This window comes from Heloderma suspectum, chromosome 10 (genome assembly GCF_057233095.1).
Source record: "Heloderma suspectum isolate Gila_16-S chromosome 10, 16-S_ref, whole genome shotgun sequence".
NCBI lineage: Eukaryota > Metazoa > Chordata > Lepidosauria > Squamata > Helodermatidae > Heloderma > Heloderma suspectum.
The window spans coordinates 19,907,506-19,926,483 of record NC_139467.1 but is presented as its reverse complement, the minus strand read 5'-3'; the positions used below and the strand labels follow the sequence as shown (position 1 = coordinate 19,926,483).

The 18,978-nt window shown below is 47.0% G+C and overlaps 1 protein-coding gene across 1 annotated transcript; it reads right to left on the bottom strand.

Annotated features, from left to right (window-relative positions):
- Positions 1-2,487: 2,487 nt before the first annotated feature.
- Positions 2,488-15,552, bottom strand: LOC146337906 (membrane-spanning 4-domains subfamily A member 15-like). Its single transcript, XM_084816334.1, has 6 exons — positions 15,511-15,552; positions 8,697-8,813; positions 7,400-7,456; positions 6,357-6,452; positions 5,519-5,638; positions 2,488-4,422 (listed from the first exon to the last, which is right to left on the bottom strand). The coding sequence occupies exons 1-6, from the start codon at positions 15,550-15,552 to the stop codon at positions 4,342-4,344; spliced, it is 513 nt and encodes a 170-aa protein (XP_084672460.1). The 3' UTR covers positions 2,488-4,341.
- Positions 15,553-18,978: the final 3,426 nt, after the last annotated feature.

The window sequence follows — 18,978 nt, the reverse complement described above, 5'->3', positions numbered from 1 at the left end:
CCAGGGCCAGTGGCTCTCCCAAATAAGAATTTATTCAGTGGCATCTGATTACACGAGAAAGGCTGAGATGGTTGGGGTATAATCGGGGTTGAAAATATTCCTCTAGAGCCTCCTGGATCCGTGGTGTTCTTTGGGGCGCAGATCTATGCAGGAACACAAAACAGCAACACTGCTAGGCAGAAGAGATCAAAGATGTGCAGGGGAAGGTAAGCAAGGGACAGAGAGGGAAATAAAACAGAACTATTGTCACCTTTTGGAAGGAATTGTCTTCCCAAGTGTTTAGCTCCTGGATCAAGAAGTGCGGAGTTGGAGCAGTCTATTATTTCTCCTCACAGAGGTGGTGTTCTTTTAACCGCTTGCTGAATTACCGCCTTCCTGTGGAACTCTTACAGGCAGGTTTTCTTTGGGGAAAATATCCACTGGGTTTGTCATGTCCTGGAACTATGGATGCTTCTAGAGGGACAGTTCCTAGCACTAGCAGTCAAACAGAAGTGTGCAGCTATTGGATCTTTGCCTCTTTAACAGATGTTCCAAATCCAAACATACTGAAGAGATGGGTAATCAGGAGGGTTACAAATAGAAGATGTTGTCATAAAATCCCATGTTTGGAGTATTGGGAGTACACCATAAAAGCTGTGTCTGAAAGCCTGCTTTAGCGCTGTGATGGGGAGAGTTGCACTCAGCAACCTTCTCCTTTCTAGGTAACTCTTAAAAGGCATAGGAATATCTTCTGGCTTTGGCAACCGGATTTGGTTGTGGATTTTTTTTTTTTTAAGTGTTGGAAGAATCTCCTACTGTTTGGGGTCCTTCAATGGTGCTGGGAAGCATCAAAGGGATAGACAGGGAAGAACTAATATGAAGATCATTTAGCCCGAAAGACAGGGCAGGGCCAGTCCTCTCATGCATGACTCGCAAAACCACACACATACACACACACACACACACACACCATTAGCTGTCAGGGGGAGGGTTGCCAACTTTTCCTGCTGCTCCTGGAGCTGTGCTTTTAAGAGCAACTTGAACTGCGGCCATGAGAAAGAAATTGCGTCTCTCTCCATTCCGCTTCACCTTCTCCTTCGTGCACATCAAGATGCTGCTAAAGACATAGCGGCAGGGGCCAGTGGGGAAAAACCACACAGACACACACGCACGCACACAGTTGGCAACCATCTCTCTGTTTTTTCCAGAAACAGCAAGTTTTGGAGCAGGGAGGAGGGAGGGAGGGAGGAGGCTTTCTCCTGAGAGCAGAGTAGGAGAGCTTCGGCCTTGATTTTGCCCAACTCTCAGCAGCCAGCCTGGGGTCCCAAACTGTCCAAGCCTCTGCTTCCTGCGGCTTCTCCTTAACGGGACGCAATTCTTCCTCCCATGAGACAAGAGTGGAGTGGATCGCCTGCTTGGAGGAGAGAGTATGAGCCAGGGAGGGGTGTCCTTTTCTCTGTGGAACTCCCTCCCTAGGGAACTCCACCATGCCCCCTCTTTAATGGGCTTCCGCCGTATATTAAAAACGTGGTTGTTCAGGCAGGTATTTGGGGTGGGTTAGGGTATTTTAGAAAACGTTTTTATTGTAGAATTGTATTGTTTTAAACTGTTTTATTATATGCTGTACATCGCCCAGAGTGGCTGGGTGACCAGCCAGTTGGGCAATTAATAAATCTAATTAATTAATAAATGAATCTTTCCCTGCTGTAAAAGCAGCCTAGATCTCGGGGACAGGGGGACAATGTTGGCCCCTTCAGGCATGCCCCCCCCCAGGAGCAAATAAGAGCGAGGAGCACTGGGTACTACAGCACTTCCAACACACCTCAGTCGGATAGCGGCAGGACTGGAGTTAGCAAGTACAACGGAGGAACGGTCGCGTCGTGACCCACCCAGTTGTGCTTGAATACCGCAAAACAGGGCCTGTGAGAGGGAGACCAGATCAACCCCACCGCTTCCACTGGGCATGCCATCCCTCGAACTCATTGCTCATTTTCCTTTCTTAAAAAAAGAAAAAAAGAAATTAATTTATTAAGATTATTTATTAATATTTATTAATGTATTATTATTTATATAAATTCATGGGAAGGAGAAAGGCGATATACAAGGTACTGATGTAATGCTGCCCTCCCCAATCAAGAAATCTTACTGAGCCATCCTGCTGGCATGCTATGTGTCCATTCCAGGACACTCCATTGAACATCCCTGTCAACTATCAGGGCTAGAAACTTTAAATGAAAGCTGAAGAATTCTTGTTGTTTATTACTTTAAACATGTATATCCTGCTTTCTCTCTTTATCACTGGCTTCATTTAGGCTACAATCATAGGCTGTAATCATATATCCACTTTCCTTGGGGGATTACACCGTCAACTTTCTTTTCCAACCAATTTCAAGTAGGATTGAACAAAATGGCAAAACTTGATGATGGTTATATTCAGTAAGAAGAACAAACAAACAAACCTACAATTCAGAATACAGTAAATCAAAGAGGAATATGAAAGGGAGGTTCGGCTATTCCAAATGTTAAGATTTATTGTGATGCAGTCGAACATGACTGAGCGACTGAACAACAACAACAAAGTTTGTTTACAATGAATGGACCTGGAACAAAAAATGGGGTCCAGAAATAAAACAGACCTTCTGAGAAAATTGTACAAGCATGTCTTTGGAATAAATCAAACATAAGAAAACAGGAGAGGACAATAAATGATAGCCAGTGTGGCATAGTGGTTAGAGTCTTGGACATGGACATGGGAGATCCGGGTTCTAGTCCGCACTCGGCCATAAAGCTCACTGGGTGACTTTGGGCCAGCCACTTGACTCTCAGCCTAACCTACCTCATAGGGTTGTTGTGAGAATATTGAGAGGAGGAGAACTATATAAGCTGCCTTGGGTCCTTTGTGAATGGAAAAAAGGTGGCATACAAATATAATAACAAAACTTAAATAAATGCAAACTTATTAAGGAAATAATGGGTTCGATCCAGACTTAGTCATACTTGGCATAGACCCACTGAAATCAACAGAATAACCCTATTCTCATGGTACAGGAATTGTGGTGAAAGAGACAGAAAGGCCATATGTTTAGCCTCAACCCCAAAGTCACACCTTCCTCTCCCCACCCCCCAGCCTGACCCCCAGCATCACTGGGTCCTGCATAAGTTCTGACTGTGTGTGTGTGTGTGTGAGAGAGAGAGAGAGAGAGAGAGAGAGAGAGAGAGAGAGAGAGAGAGAGAAAGAAAGAAAGAAAGAAAGAAAGAAAGAACAAGAACAAGAGAGAGAGAGAGACCTCCTGTACTCTTGGAGGCTCCTGTGCACTTTAGAACCCTGCATAATCGAGGTTCTAAATCACACAGTGATGGCGGCAAGGGCAGAAGGAACAGCATGACTTTGTGGGTGAGGTTAAACAAACTGCCTCTTTCACCATGATTTCTCTATTCATTAATCACTGTAGCAAAAGCATCCATTTCCACAGTTATTATCACAATTTTAATCTGCAAGCAGAACCATTGCTTCTATAAACACACATGCTGTGAAACACAGGTTCAGTTTAGACCAGCTTTCGATCTGGGAACAGAATTTCTTATACTCCTTCCAATGATAATTTTTTTACATTTTTAATCATCACCAACTAACCAAATAATACCTAAATCCCCGACCACTTTCTCATTCCTCTGATACCCATTTTTGCTCAGTTCTTTCCACTCCTTTTCATTCTGTTTTACTCTTGGTTTATCATCAGCCCTGCTAACTTTCCAGATTGAGACAGTTAAGTTAACTATTCTCAGGATTGCCATTGCTTTTCTACATCTGTCATAGCCAGTGCAAGGTCATCAGTGATAAAGGCTAACTTTACATTCAACATTTTCAAACCTCTAAATTCAGTCGTTTCTTAAGGCAATTGCTAATGGTCACAGGGAGGTTATACTAAAGACAGATAAAGGGCAGCCTTGTCTAGTTCCTTTCATCAGAAGATAAATCATTCAAAAAATTCCCATTCAAACAAACACGGGATGGCTGATGAATCAGTAGGAATCCTCTAGACTCTAGAGCATTTGGAACCCTTCTTTAGATTTTGGAACCATACTAAGCCATATGAAAACATAAGGCAAGAACTTTGAATATAGCATAATATACTTATATATGTGAAATATTTTATTATTTTGTGTTTTCATATATTGTGGTAAAATGTCCAGTATAATTTTGAGATATTTATTCCTATTGTCCACCCAAGTATTATTTGCAGACAACTTCTTCTTCCTCTTCTTCTAATGACTCTCATGTGTTCCTGCTTAGTGATCATATTTTTTAATAAATGTTTCTTTAATGGCAGTCCAGGAGAGGTGGCTTAAAGGAACAGCAATTCAGGCAGTCTCTGGATCCTTGCAAGGAGCTGGCAGGGTAGCAGCATTGCCTGGGGTCACATTCTGATAAACCACCACAACCTAAAGAAAGGAACACACTAAGAATAAAACTAGTGTCCTAGTGCATTTACTGTGCCACTCAGCTTCCAAAAAAACAGGGTTTGGTTGTTATTCACAATCTTCAAGTCACTCCTCCCAAGATTTTGCTCCAAGTACATCGAATTTTCGGCAGCACCATTTAAGGTGTCCTGTTCTTTGCAGAAACAACAGCACAACTATTTGTTAGGGCAAGTGGCAAAGAATGACAATGTGGCAACGAAAATGAGCAGCCAGATTGCTAAATGGAACTACCTGCTTCTGTCTGTGGTTATTTATTTAGAGTGGATAGCAGCTTAATCAGGTTTATTATTATTATTACATCAGGTTGTCCAGATCAGCCAGTCAGAGATGTGACCTTCGTAGCTTGCCATAGGGCATTAGTATTCCTGCTTTTAGGCCAGGAACCCACATTTGTTTAGAGCACAACCCAAATGTGGAGGATGACTGATTACCCTAACATGTTAAAGAGCAATGCCCTAGAGCAGGGGTGAGGAACCTCAGACCGAGGAGCCAAATCTCCCCCTCCTGAGGTCCCAACCTGGACTTCCAGTGTTTCCCAGTTGGTCATGCCCCCCCCCCGCCACACAGATCATTTAGTGGTTTCCCAGCTTTTCTGCAGATTTACCCCCATTCCCAAAGGTTAAAATGCCTCTCCAAAGGTTTAGTTACTGGCAGTAAGCTACAATATCCAGGTATTTTGTGTGGTTTTGGCCCCACCAAAACCTTTTGCCTTTAGCTTTGCCCCCTTTGCCATCAGCCCACCCACCACTGGAATGCGGCCCCCAAGAGGTTCTCCAAAATGTAATTTGGCCCTTGGACTGAAAAAGGTTCCCCACCCTAGAAGATACGAGAGCACTAAGTACAGCACACAGCCATAAACCACCTGAAGAAGATTCCATTCCCTGCAAGACTTAATATGTGCAAAATGTGTGTGAACAGGCCCCTTGTGCATGGAAGTAAGTAGGAGGTTTCGTACCGTCCTAAAATCAAAGCTGATCTTTCTGGCTAGATTGACACCGTTGGATACTGCCCATCATTTACTCTTGACTACCAGTCTACACTCCCTCCTAAATATTACCTTTTCAGTGTAGGCGTCCCGGCACACGGTCTTACAGCCAAACGCAGTGGTGGAGATGGCGATGCAGAACTCTAAGATGGTGAAAACCAGGAGAACAGCCACTATTCCATGTATGACAGCCTGTCAATCAAGCAGATATGCCAGCAAAGGCAATCATTTTCCAGTGCCATCGGTATATATGCTCCGGTCATGTGAAGCTTTGTTATTAGGAATTATACTAGTGGCACCATTCAGAGTCAGTGGCAAGACACACTCGTTCCTCTAGTCCTGTTGAGGTTGGACAAGCTCCCCAAAGCCCAGGTTGGTAGGACATGAAACTATGTGAGAGATAGCGTTCTTGGCATCAGAACACATTGGAGACAACTGTGAATTTATTTTATTGATTGATTGATTGATTGATTGATTTGATTTATTAGCTGCCCATCTACCTGGCCACTCTAGGCGGCATACAATGCTAAACAATGCTAATAAGAAATTTACATAATCAACTGAACAACAACAACAAAAATAACAAAATGACACTGCTCTAAAAAAACCCTAATCCACCCCAAATGCCTGCCTGAACAGCCAGGTTTTTAAAGCCCGGCAGAAGCTCATCAAAGAGGGGGCATGGTGGAGGTCACTAGGGAGGGAATTCCATAGAGTGGGGCCACCACAGAAAAGTCCCTCTCCCTAATCCTCACCAGCCTAGCTGGCCTGGCTCATGGGACAGACAGAAATCCTGCCAAGGCCAATCACGTTGAGCGGCATCCCTGGTGTTGTTGGAGGCGCTCCATAAGATAGACTGGGCCGGATCCATATAGGGTTTTTAACTGATGTCCTTGCACCGAAATATTACCTCTGATTGTTGTTGGACCACTGTAGAAGAGAGGAGCGCAATACCAATGCCAGCTGCCACGGCACTCACCACATTCATTCCCAGCATGCCTTTCACCTAGTGGTAACAAACAATGATAGTGTTATTTTATTAAGGGTCAGCCCTATTGTGACCCAGATCGCTCTGATAGTAATAATGAAATGTAGGCATCCTGCTGCTGGATCTCCTAGAAATAAAGTCCAAAGAAGCATTCTACATATCTCTCTCTTAATGAAGGAAAGTTACCAAACTCTGAACCTGGAATAAGCAACATGGAGGGTCCAAGGACATATCCAAAGTGCACAGCGGCAGAACACCGACACTTTAGTTTCTCAGCTATGGTGGGTGATCTGGCAATCATCAACCCCATTTGGGGATAGAAGGACACAGCCTGGCTTTGGACTTTGTAGTATCAACTCCCACTATCCCTGGGAATTCACCTTTATCCCAATACATGAGATTCTGACCAGCTGCATCTAACCAGCTCTCTCATGTCTCAGATCAGTGTTTTCTGGGGCATCTCACTGTCTCCTTCACCAGATAAGTTCTCTTCAACTTTCCCAAGGACCCCATTAGCTCTTAGTGTATCCAGAACAGAACAGCCATCTTCCACAGATGACCTCCTTTTTAAGGATGTCCGGACTTCTCTCTCATCTGATTTCTCGGAGATGCTGAATATAAATGTAGGCCCCTCATCTGCATGTATGACTGGCTACCTCTGGGAAAGAAATACTAGGCCAGGACTTTTGTCTCTGTTCTCATGGAACCAAATTACAAGTTTATCACACAGAGACGAACAAGAGTGTTTAACTGGCACACTCACTCTGTGTTATCCATGTTAATCTACTTGCCAGATCCCATAAAGTGATCCACAGAGCTGCCTCAACATATGATGTTGTACAATACAGCTTCGAACCAGGAATTCTAGGATTGAGTCTTAAATGACAAGCAATGAATGTCATTAATTCTGTGCTCCATCTCACCATCTCTCATCACATCACACATTTCCTAAATAGGTTAGTTACCCGTGACATCTTGGGGTTCTTGGCAGCTGCCACGGACAATGATCCCGAAATGATGTACTGTAAGAGATGGAAAAGGAGGTCAGAGGAAATGAATGAGATTCATAGGGACTGTCTTGTATCCATCTGGTTCTGTCTCCTAGATCATAATCAAAGAACTGTAAGACATGACAAGATCAGATGTTTCTCAAGCAAAGGCGATGAAGCCACAATACCTGTTCTGGTGGAAAGATCCATACTAATCAGATGACAAGTTTGAAGCTCCATAACTTCTAATCTAGGGTCCAGAGGAGGGTAGAACTGGTGCCACTCCCTCTCTCCCCATGCAAAGCGAAGGATGTCCCTGATGTTCCTGTGGGCTCACAGAGGCCTCTGGATAAAACTGCTTTTTGTTCCAGGTTTGCTGGATTATTATTATTAATCCCACCCTCACCCCAAGAAGTTCATGTCCATGTATGGCTCTCTTACCCCCTTCATATTATCCTCACAATGACCCTGTGAGGTAGGTTGGCCAGAGAGAAGTGTAAAATCACCTGTTGAGCTTTTTGGCTGAGTAGGGATTTGAACCTCGGTCTTCCAAGCCTTAGTTTAAGCCACTGCACCACACTGACTCCCCTCCTTTGGAAGATGTACAGAATTCTCCATTCTGAGCCACTTCCTATCTGTCTGTTACTCTGTAGCCTGCCTGCATTCCCTGCCCACCACAAAACTCAGCCCATCCCGCTTGCTGAACTCCAACCAATCTGTCAAGAAGGTAGATACACTCAGAAACCTGAAGAGATCATGCAAAATGACATCCACATTTGCTCAGCTTGCATTATTGATTCTGCTTCTAGAAGCCATAGGGAAGGGCAAGGACCTGTGCAGGCCAATAAAGGCCTGACTCATAATTACTGGAATACCATTTCAGCCAACCTCAGGCTTCCAAATTATCGTTCATTACAAGTTTTCAAGTTTATCATCATGTCCATGAGGACTAGAACCTTCCTTTTCCAAAAGAAAATTAAAGCTGATGTTGAATTTTGTGATCAATATCAAATCCCATGCCTCCACATTCTAGTTGCAGAACTGTGAAGGATATTCAACCCTGACCACATTACAAGACCAATTTTGTCTTCTAGTCTTCCTTTGATGTTCTTCATCCATTAGACCATCCATGAGTTCTGAAGCTTTTGGCAGCCCCTCTGCCAAAAACTGGGATTTAGGACATAATCTGAAGGTGGGCACAAGCTGAACAATTCCTGTGCTAAGGTGAAGCCTGTAGAACTGTTGTTAACACACGCAGCAGATGTAGAATTACCAAGACTCCAGTCCAATATGGTGTTTTCAGACTGAAGTAGTCTAGTTCGTATATGACCAGCATCTCCATCACAAGCCCAAAAGCCACTCCTATAATTCCAACAAATATCTGCGTGATCTGCAAAGACAGCATGGAACAGGATGTTACCATTACCTCACATTTGAGTCCAATCTAGGCCCACTTCATCCATAATGTTTTTCCAACCTGGAGGTAATCTCCATGTAAAGAGTGGGGGGGGGATTGTGTCTGTCAGGATTCCCTTAGCCCCCATTAGGGATATACGAAAGGCACTTACCTTTCGCGGATTATGTTGATGGTGGGGGGGGAGGCGCTCCGTCCCTCCCCCCGGAATCCTGGACGGGGGGGAGATGCTCCGTTCCTTCCCCCCCCCCCCCCGGAACCCTGGCTGGCCGGATGTGCTCCACAGGGATTCTGCGGAGCCGCCAGCCGGCTCCGACAGCAGCCGGACATCCGGCCGCTGGCTAGCAGGGACGCAAATGGTGGCAGCCGTAGCTGCCGCCGTTTGCGTCCCTGCAGTCATCCGTGATAGGCTACGTAAATGTTTATGTAGCCTATCACAGCTGACTTTAAAAAAAACAACAACAACGCGCTTACGCAAATGGCGGCGGCCACAGCCGCCGTCATTTGCGTACGCGCGTTGTTGTTGTTGTTGTTTAAGTCAATCGTGATAGGCTACGTAAACATTTACGTAGCCTATCACGTTTTTAAAAAAAAAACTTAGCCGTGATAGGCTACGTAAATCTTTACGTAGCCTATCACGGGTTTTTTGTTTTGTTTTGCTTTTTAACTGGAAACGGCGGCGGCGGCAGCCGGTCAGAAGACCGGCCGCCGCCGCCGGAGCCACCGCCGGAGCCGCCGCCACCAGGAAGATCCACCCCAGGTAAGTCTCGTCCTGGGTGGGGGGCAGACCGTTCCGCCACCGATTTCGGGGGGCCGAATGCGCTGGAATTCGGCCTCCCCAAGATCCGTGGTGGAATTCTCTGACATCCCTAGCCCCCACTTCACTTCACGTCTAGACATACACAGACAAGAGGCTTCAGTCTACAGCTTTTAATCCATTACTTCACAGGGTCATACAGATGCAAATTCTCAGAGACTCTCCCTCTACAAGGAATGCCTTCAGGGGATTCAAATGGAATTTACGAGAGTTGCCCGTGGTTTGAAGAGGGAGGCGGTCTCGCTAGCCTAACTTAAGTGGAGGAGGTCCCTCTCTTGTCGTGAGACCTCTAAGCGCAGCTTTTCATGTAAGGCCAATTGGGTAGACTATCTAAGTTCTGCCCCTGCCTTCTCTCTCTTTGCTCTGCATCTGTGCCTGGCATCTAGTAGGTCCTCCTCCTGTTCACTGCCTCTCATGGGGGGGCGGGGTGAGGAAGGACCCTCAAGCTCAACCATCTGAGAATAGGGATGTCAGAGAATTTCGCCACAGATCTCGGGGAGGCCGAATGCCAGAGCATATGGCCCCCCGAAATCAGTGGCGGAACGGTCTCCCACCCCCCACCACCCCCGGGACGAGACTTACCTGGGGCGGATCTTCCTGGCGGCGGCGGCTCCGGTGGCGGCTCCGGCGGCAGGGCGGTGGCGGTGGCTGCGGAGGCCGGTCTTCCGACCGGCTGCCGCCACCGCCATTTCCAGTTAAAAAAAAAAAGTGATAGGCTACGTAAAGATTTACGTAGCCTATCACGGCTAGATTTAAAAAAAACACCGTGATAGGCTACGTACATCTTTACGTAGCCTATCATGGCTGACTTGAAAAAAAAATGCGCGTACGCAAATGGCGGTGGCCATGGCCGCCGCCATTTGCGTTCCTTATTTTGGCACGTCTTAGTCTACGTAAACATTTACATAGACTAAGACGGCAAAAATAAGGGGAACGCAAATAGCGTAGACACTACGCTATTTGCGTTCCCCTTATTTTCGCCGTCTTAGTCTATGTAAATGTTTACGTAGACTAAGACGTGCCAAAATAAGGAACGCAAATGGCAGCGGCCATGGCCGCGACGATTTGCATACGCGCGTTTTTTTGTTTTTGTTTTAAATCAGCTATGATAGGCTACGTAAACATTTACGTAGCCTATCACGGCTGACTGCAGGGACACAAACGGCGGCGGCTACACAAACGACGGCCGGATGTCCGGCTGCTGGCAGAGCCGGCCGGCGGCTCCGCAGAATCCCTGCAGAGCACAGCCGGCCGGCCAGGATTCCGGGGGGGAGGAACGGAGCGCCTCCCCCCCGGTCAGGATTCCGGGAGGAAGGAACGGAACGCCTCCCCCCCAGCATCAGCATAATCCGTGGAAAGGTAAGTCACTTTCGTACATCCCTGTCTGAGAAGCAGGCCTACTCATGTCTGGACTAGCCTGGGAAAACACTCCCCCATGTCTGATGGTTCTCCTTCAGAATCTGAACTGCTATCCCACTCCCTGTGCTCAGAAACACCCCTGACAGCGTCATACCTATATTCTTGGTTTTTATTTAGATAAAAATGAAAAAAAAGAGAATCAGAAAAGGGCAACTGAAAGGATCAAGGGGCTGGGGCACCTCCCTTATGAAAGAAGGTTACAACAGCTGGCATTGTTTAGCTTGGGAAAAAAGGAGGGTAAATAGAGACATGATAGAGGTCTACAATATTATGCGTGGTTTGGAGAATGTGGATAGGGAGACATGTTTCTCCCACACTCAAAATATTGGAACCCATGGTCATCCTATGAAGCCGATTGGTGGGAGATTCAGGACAGATAAAGGGAAGTCCTTCTTCACACAGCACATAGTTAAACTATGGTTTCTCTACCACAGGATGTAGTGATGGCCACCCATTTGGACAGCTTTAAAAAGGGGTTGCACAAATTCCTGAAGGAAAAGGCTATCAATGGCTACTAGTCTTGATGGCTATGTGCTCCCTCCAATACCAGAGGCAGTGAGCCTATGTACACCAGTTGCTGGGGAACATGGGTGGGAGGGTGCTGTTGTGCTCATGCCCTACTTGTTTAAAACAATTTAAAACAATTCTACAATAAAAACATTTTCTAAAATACCCTAACCCACCCCAAATGCCTGCCTGAACAACCACATTTTTAATGCAAGACGGAAGCTCATTAAAGAGGGGGCATGGCGGAGTTCCCTAGGGAGGGAGTTCCACAGAGTGGGGGCCACCACAGAAAAGGCCCTCTCCCTCATCCCCACCAGTCTAGCTGTCCTGGCTGATGGGACAGAGAGAAGGCCATCCGAGGCTGATCTTGTTAAGCGGCCTGTCTGGTGCTGCTGGAGGCGCTCCTTAAGATAGGCTGGGCCGGAACCATATAGGGTTTTAAAGGTCAAAACTATCACCTTGAATTTGGCCCGGAAAACAACTGGTAACCAGTGCAACTCCTTCAGCACTGGAGTGATGTGATCTCGCCGGCGGCTGCCTTTAATCAGGCGAGCCGCCGCGTTCTGTACCAGCTGCAGCTTCCGAACCATCTTCAAGGGTAACCCCACGTAGAGCGCATTACAGTAGTCTAACCATAACTATATTGGCATGCATAGTTTGTTTGTTTATTCAGAAAATTATGTATTAGTCACTTGCCTCACTCCAAACTTCCACCAAGACAATCTACAACTTACAACTTTAAAATAAATTCATAACAAACAATACAAGAAGGACAAGAGCAAACTGATCTTTGACAACATAAAAGAGCAGAATGAATAACATTTCAAAATCCTACAGAATCCAAGCAGAAGAAGGGGGAGAATATCTGTCTAAAACTAAACAGCAACGGAGCCAGTCTAACCTCCTTAGGGCGCAAACCTACGCATGTTTAGACCGAGAAAAGTCCTACAACTCCCAGCATTCCCCTGCCAGCATGGGGAAACATGTAGGACTTCTTGCTGTCCAAACATGCGTAGGATTGCACCCTTAGGGAGGGAATGCCACAGTCAGGGTGTTGCTGTGGAAAAGACCCCATTCCGTGTTCCTACCTTTTGGTAGCAGCACATACAGTCGGGCCTCAGAAATACATTGGAAACTACAGGCAGGTTCACACAGGAGGTGGTGGTCTTTTGGATATTCTGTCCCAGAAGCAGAATTTCGTGGTTCACAGATCCAACACCTTGAATTGGGCCTGGGAACAAACTGCAAACCAATGCAGCTGGTATAACTCCAGTGTAAAATGGTCAAGCAAGCACACAGCAGAAAATTATTTGGCTACCACATTTCCCACCAGCTGCAGTTTCCATACACACTTCAAGGGCAGCTCCACAGAGAGAGTATGGTAGCAATCTAAGCAGGTGATTAGGGCACAGATCACTATAGCCAGATAAGCTGACGATAGCCCTATCATCTTCAGAAATACTCAGGCAAAACTCCCTCACAGGACCTAAGCCCTCAAGGAAAATGGTTCAAATGTTAGCACTGACAATGGTTTCCTCTCCTCAAAAATCCCCCTCTCTCAGTCCCCCTCCTTGGAGAGAACCTATGCAGTGATTAGCCCACTGCCTGTTTTACACAGCCTTACACTTCACTACGGGACTCTCAGTAGCCTGGTGGATCTCCCAATGAGGTTACAGATCTGGTCCACTTATGCTTCACTTCGGCAAGGCAGCTCCCACTCCCGCTCATTGGGTCCCACTCCTCATGTGTGTGAGATACTCAGGATCAACTAAAACAGATTAAACATGGCCCTATTCAGGCATTATGCTGAATAGGGTACAAGCAAGAGGGACACACTGAGTTGCATAGGATGGTCTGTAGCATGAACAGGGCTACAGGTTTCAAGTGTTAAAAGGTTGCGGCTACATGCTCTTGCTTTGTAAATTCAAAACAGTTCTATGAAGCATAAGTAAACTGGCCAAAATTCAAAGGAAGCATAGACTGCACAGGAATGAAGTCCGTGTGCCCTTGCCCTAGGTTACACCCTCACCCCCGTGGCTGTGATGCATACTGCAGAGGAACACTGGTAGTCCTGGGCAAATTGCCTGTCAAGGATGCTTGTGAGCCATTATTGGTTCTCTGGTTGAGGAACCCCATTGCTCCCCAGAGGTCATGTAGAAGGAAGCTGAAAAGAGGGTGGATAGTTCTTAACTGATACAAAGTACAGTCAAATATCATTTCTCCTATATTCTGTACTCACCCCCAGGGCCAGCGGCTTGCCCAAATAAAAATTCTTCATTGGCCGTGGCATAGAAGGGTTCATCTGATCACTCAAGGAGGGCACAACGGGGGTTGAATCCATGCTGTGGTTTAGGGCACAGTCTTGTTAAGGCTTGGGAAACAGGAACAGTGTTGGGCAAAAGAAATCAAAGCTGGGTAAGTAAGGGGAGGGAGAGAAAAAGAAAGGGGAACTAACATTAGTTTTTTGAAGGAGCTGTCAATGTTTAGATCCTGGATCAAGAACAATGGGGTGCGTGCAGTTTAGCTTTTCTCTCAAGCAAGAAACGATTCCTGTAACAGCTGCATGACAGACAAAAGTTCAGCAGGGGCCATTTTCCTACCATGGAAATGCAGTGATGGTAAAAGCCACACCTGGTGAATTGCTGCCTGCTGTAGCGGTGCACTTAAAGATGCAGAGCCTTTTGGGGAAAACCTGAGAGCAAAGATGAAAAACTTCCACGTGGTCTGACGTTTCCTGAGAACTCAATCCTGTGATGAGAAAAGCTGCATTTGGTGACATTCTCCTTTCTCTTAAAGATACATGTGGATTTTCCAGATCTTGTGTTGGGTTACATTAGCCAGGGTCCGTGAGTTCAGATCTTCAGCTTTAGAAGAGTCTCCAGGGCATGTTTGTGCTCCTGGTTTAATGGAAGTAAGAAGGAAGCTGAACTTCTGAGGGCAAGAAACGTAGCTGGGGCAGCCCCCCTTCACAACCATTGCAACATGTCTCCCACCTCGCATTATGGACCGGGAGCAAGCAAGTACTGAGGGAAAAGTTATGAAGTTTCCCACTGCGCTGTAATAGCTGCCTGATCAGTAACAATTAAAAGAGGGTAAGATTTGATTTCTCTCCCTGCCTGTGGTTTAGGTTCACCTGCTAATTATCAAGCCACCATTAAAGGCACCGCTGCTGGAGCTGGTAAAGCAGTTGGCAACTGTTTTTTCTAGGTCTAAGGATCTATCTGAGGCTTTTTCTCCTCCAGGGTACAACAAGTCCACGCAGCTCCTCTAATCCAAGAGCATCCCGCTCCCCCAGAGGAACTTCTTCTAAAAGAAGGAAAGAGCAACAGAAAACAGGAAAGACGCAAAGGAAAAATGACCGAGAAGAGAAGAGACAGACCGAGAGGAAGGGAGGGTGCCTCAAACGGAATGGGGGAATCCAAAACCCACAGTATGGGCATACCTTTTAGTTATTTTTTTCCGGACCAACCGAAGGGTCTCAAAGTTGGGAGCAAGTTTTCTTCATCAGCCTGAACGGTGACCAATCCGGGAGAAAGGGCGTTGGGGAGTAAAAAAAGGTAAAGGTGTCCCCAACCAGTCGTGTCCAACTCTAGGGTGCGGCGCTCATCCCCGTTTCTAAGCCGAAGAGCCAGCGCTGTCCGAAGACGCTTCCGTGGTCATGTGGCCGGCATGACTGAACACCGAGGTGCACGGAACGCTGTTACCTTTCCCGCCGAAGCGGTACGTATTTATCTACTTGCAATTTCTTGCTTTCAAACTGCTAGGTTGGCAGAAGCTGGGACTGAAGACGGGAGCTCACTCCGTCACGCGGCACTCGGGTCTCGAACTGCTGACCTGCCGACCTTCCAGTCTGCAGTTCAGCGTCTTGACCACTAAGCCACCGCGGCCCGTTGGGGGAAGTAAAATACCATAATAAATTAAGGGCGCAACCCAGCGGAGGCTGGTGGCTCCTATGCCGGTGGGGCGGCGCATCCGCGCTGGGTTTCAGACAGACCTCTAAAGGAGCTACGCAAGGGGCTGAACCCGTTCTGGGGCCGGGGACCAGCACCTTGGCGAGCTCCTTTAGCGTCCTGACTGAAGCCCAGCGCGGATGCGCCGCCCCACGGACATCGGAGCCACCGGCCTCCATTGGCTCAATCCTACGCACGTTCAGACAGACAAAAAAGTCCTACAACTCCCAGCATTCCCCAGCCAGCTCGGCTGGCCGGCATGCGGAGGAGTGCGCCCTACGCAGTCCACGATTTGCTGCGCTTTGGTGGCACCCGAAATCAGTTGCCGGCCCGGTTCGTGGGGAGCGGGCGCGGAACGTGAGCTCCGGCCTCCCTCGATACAAACCCGGGACGCGCGCGCGCTCCTCCGCGCTGTGCCGGGGGGCTGAGCGCAGCCGCGTTCCGGGACCGGAAGGATGAACGCGCGACAGCGGGAGAGCCGAGCACGCCCCCGCCCCGCGCCCCCAGACGGGCTGCACCGCCAACTGGCTGATCAGAAAGCCGGAGTGGGATCGCCGCCCCGCCGCAACTGGGGCCGCCAGCCTCCCCTGCGAGCACGCTAACACGAGTCCGGCTTAATCGCCTCCTCCACGCCAAGCGCGGAGCACACGCGTCTCCCACCCTCGGAGCTGGACGCTTTGAGGGTCCCCCCAACGCCGCCGCCGCCGCGTCCCCAAACGGGAGAAATGAGCCGATGTCAAAACCCAGCCGCTTCCGGATGCTTTGCCTTCTGCCTGCCAAGCCCCGGGATGGGTTCACGGAGTCGCTGCCACGACAAATCGACAGTTTTATTCCCCCCCCCCCCCCCCGAGAGGACCGATGGCGCAAATTTAGAGGGATGCGCGCAAACAAGCAAGCAAACAAGCCACAACCCAGGCCTCCGGTTTTGAGCAATAATCATGTGGATTTTACAGTCATTTCCCACCTTCCAGCCTTAACTCAATTTGAGGTCAAAGTATTCTAACAGGGTGTTCTGGGTATTCAAAGGAGTGTAACCCCTGGCACTTCATTCATTATTTATTTACAAGCTCCACATGAGAAGATTTCGGAGCAGTGAACAACAAAGATAAACGAATAAAACACCAGCTTAAAACAGTTTTAAAAAATGTTTTAAGACAAATTCCAATAAAGAAGGGAGCCACCACGCTGAAGGCTCTTTTCCTGGTGGACTCCAACCGGACCATGGGTCCATGTGGCACCATCAGGAACATGCCCTCTGATGACCTCAGTGACCAGGCAGGTTGGTAAAGAAGGAGGTGCTCTCTCAGGTCTCCTGGTCCCAAGTTCTTTAGGGCTTTGTTTGTTGTTTATTCGGTCAGTCGCCTCCAACTTTTTGTGACTTCATGGACCAGCCCACGCCAGAGCTTCCTGTCAGCCATCGCCACCTCCAGCTCCTGCAAGGTTGAGTCCGTCACCTCCAGAATATCATCCATCCATCTTGCCCTTGGTCGGCCCCTCTTCCTTTTGCCTTCCACTCTCCCTAGCATCAGCATCTTCTCCAGGGTATCCTGTCTTCTCATGATGTGGCCAAAGTACCTCAGTTTTGCCTTTCATATCATTCCCTCAAGTGAGCAGTCTGGCTTGATTTCCTGGAGTATGTACTGGTTTGATCTTCTTGCAGTCCAAGGCACTCTCTGAATTTTCCTCCAACACCACAGTTCAAAAGTATCTATCATCCTTCGCTCAGCCTTCCTTATGGTCCAGCTCTCGCAGCCATAGGTTACTACGGGGAATACCATTGCTTTAACTATGCGGACCTTTGTTGTCAGCGTGATGTCTCTGCTCTTAACTATTTTATCAAGATTTGTCATTGCTCTCCTCCCAAGAAGTAAACGTATTCTGATTTCCTGGCTGCAGTCAGGGTCTGCAGTAATCTTTGTGCCTAGAAAAACAAAGTCTGTCACCGCCTCCACGTTTTCTCCTCTATTTGCCAGTTATCAATCAAGCTGGTTGCCATAATCTTGGCTTTTTTGAGGTTTAACTGCAACCCAGCTTTTGCACTTTCTTCTTTCACCTTCGTCATAAGGTTCCTCAGCTCCTCCTTGCTTTCAGCCATCAAAGTGGTATCATCTGCATATCTGAGATTGTTAATGTTTCTTCCAGCGATTTTAACTCCAACCTTGGCTTCATCAAGCCCAGCACATTGCATGATGTGTTCTGCGTACAGGTTGAATAGGTAGGGTGAGAGTATACAACCCTGCCGTACTCCTTTCCCAATCTTAAACCAGTCCATTGTTCCGTGGTCTGTTCTTACCATTGCTACTTGGTCGTTATACAGATTCCTCAGGAGGCAGACAAGATGACTTGGTATCCCCATACCACCAAGAATTTGCCACAATTTGTTATGACCCACACAGTCAAATGCTTTAGAATAGTCAATAAAACAGAAATGGATGTTTTCCTGAAACTCCCTGGCTTTCTCCATTATCCAGCAGATATTGGCAATTTGGTCTCTCGTTCCTCTGCCTTTTCTAAACCCAACTTGTACATCTGGCAATTCTCGTTCCATGAATTGCTGGAGTCTACCTTGCAAGATCTTGAGCATTACCTTACTGGCATAATAATAAGTGCCACTGTTCGATACTTTGTACATTCTTTGGTGCTTCCCTTTTTTGGTATGGGGATATAAGTTGATTTTTTCTAATCTGTTGGCCATTCTTGAGTTTTCCAAATTTGCTGACATATGGCATGCATCACCTTGACAGCATCATCTTGCAAGATTTTAAACAGTTCAGCTGGGATACCGTCATCTCCTGCTGCCTTGTTATTAGCAATGCTTCTTAAGGCCCATTCAACCTCACTCTTCAGGATGTCTGGCTCTAGCTCACTGACCACATCATCAAATCTATCCCCAATATTATTATCCTTCCTATACAGATCTTCTGTATATTCTTGCCACCTTTTCTTGATCTCTTCTGCTTCTGTTAGGTCCTTGCCATCTTTGTTTTTGATCATACCCATTTTTGCCTGGAATATACCTCCGATGTTTCTAATTTTCTGGAAGAGGTCTCTTGTCCTCCCTATTCTATTATCTTCTTCCGCTTCCGCGCATTGCTTGTTTAAAAATAATTCCTTCTCTCTTCTGGCTAACCTCTGGAATTTTGCATTTAATTGGGCATATCTCCCCCTATCACTGTTGCCTTTTGGTTTCCTTCTTTCTTGGGCTGCTTCCAGTATCTCAGCAGACAGCCATCTTGACTTCTTGGTTTTCTTTTTCTTTGGGATGTTTTTTGTTGCCACCTCCTGAACAATGTTGCCAATTTCTGTCCATAGTTCTTCCGGGACCCTATCTACTAAATCTAGTCCCTTAAATCTATTCTTTAATCTATTCATGAGGAATATTAGTGAGCTCATATCTACCTGATCTGTGGGTCTTCCCTATTCTCTTTAGTCTGATTCTAAATTGTGC

Bases quoted from the DNA above. Each gene is read 5' to 3' on its own strand.
- LOC146337906 (XM_084816334.1), bottom strand. From the start codon at position 15,552: ATGCGCCGCCCCACCGGCATAGGAGCCACCAGCCTCCGCTGG. The intron at 5,639-6,356 runs GTAATATTTCGG...CTTGATTGACAG, and splicing joins TGGTCCAACAACAATCAGAG to GCTGTCATACATGGAATAGT. The intron at 4,423-5,518 runs GTAATATTTAGG...TCCTTTCTTTAG, and splicing joins GGGACGCCTACACTGAAAAG to GTTGTGGTGGTTTATCAGAA.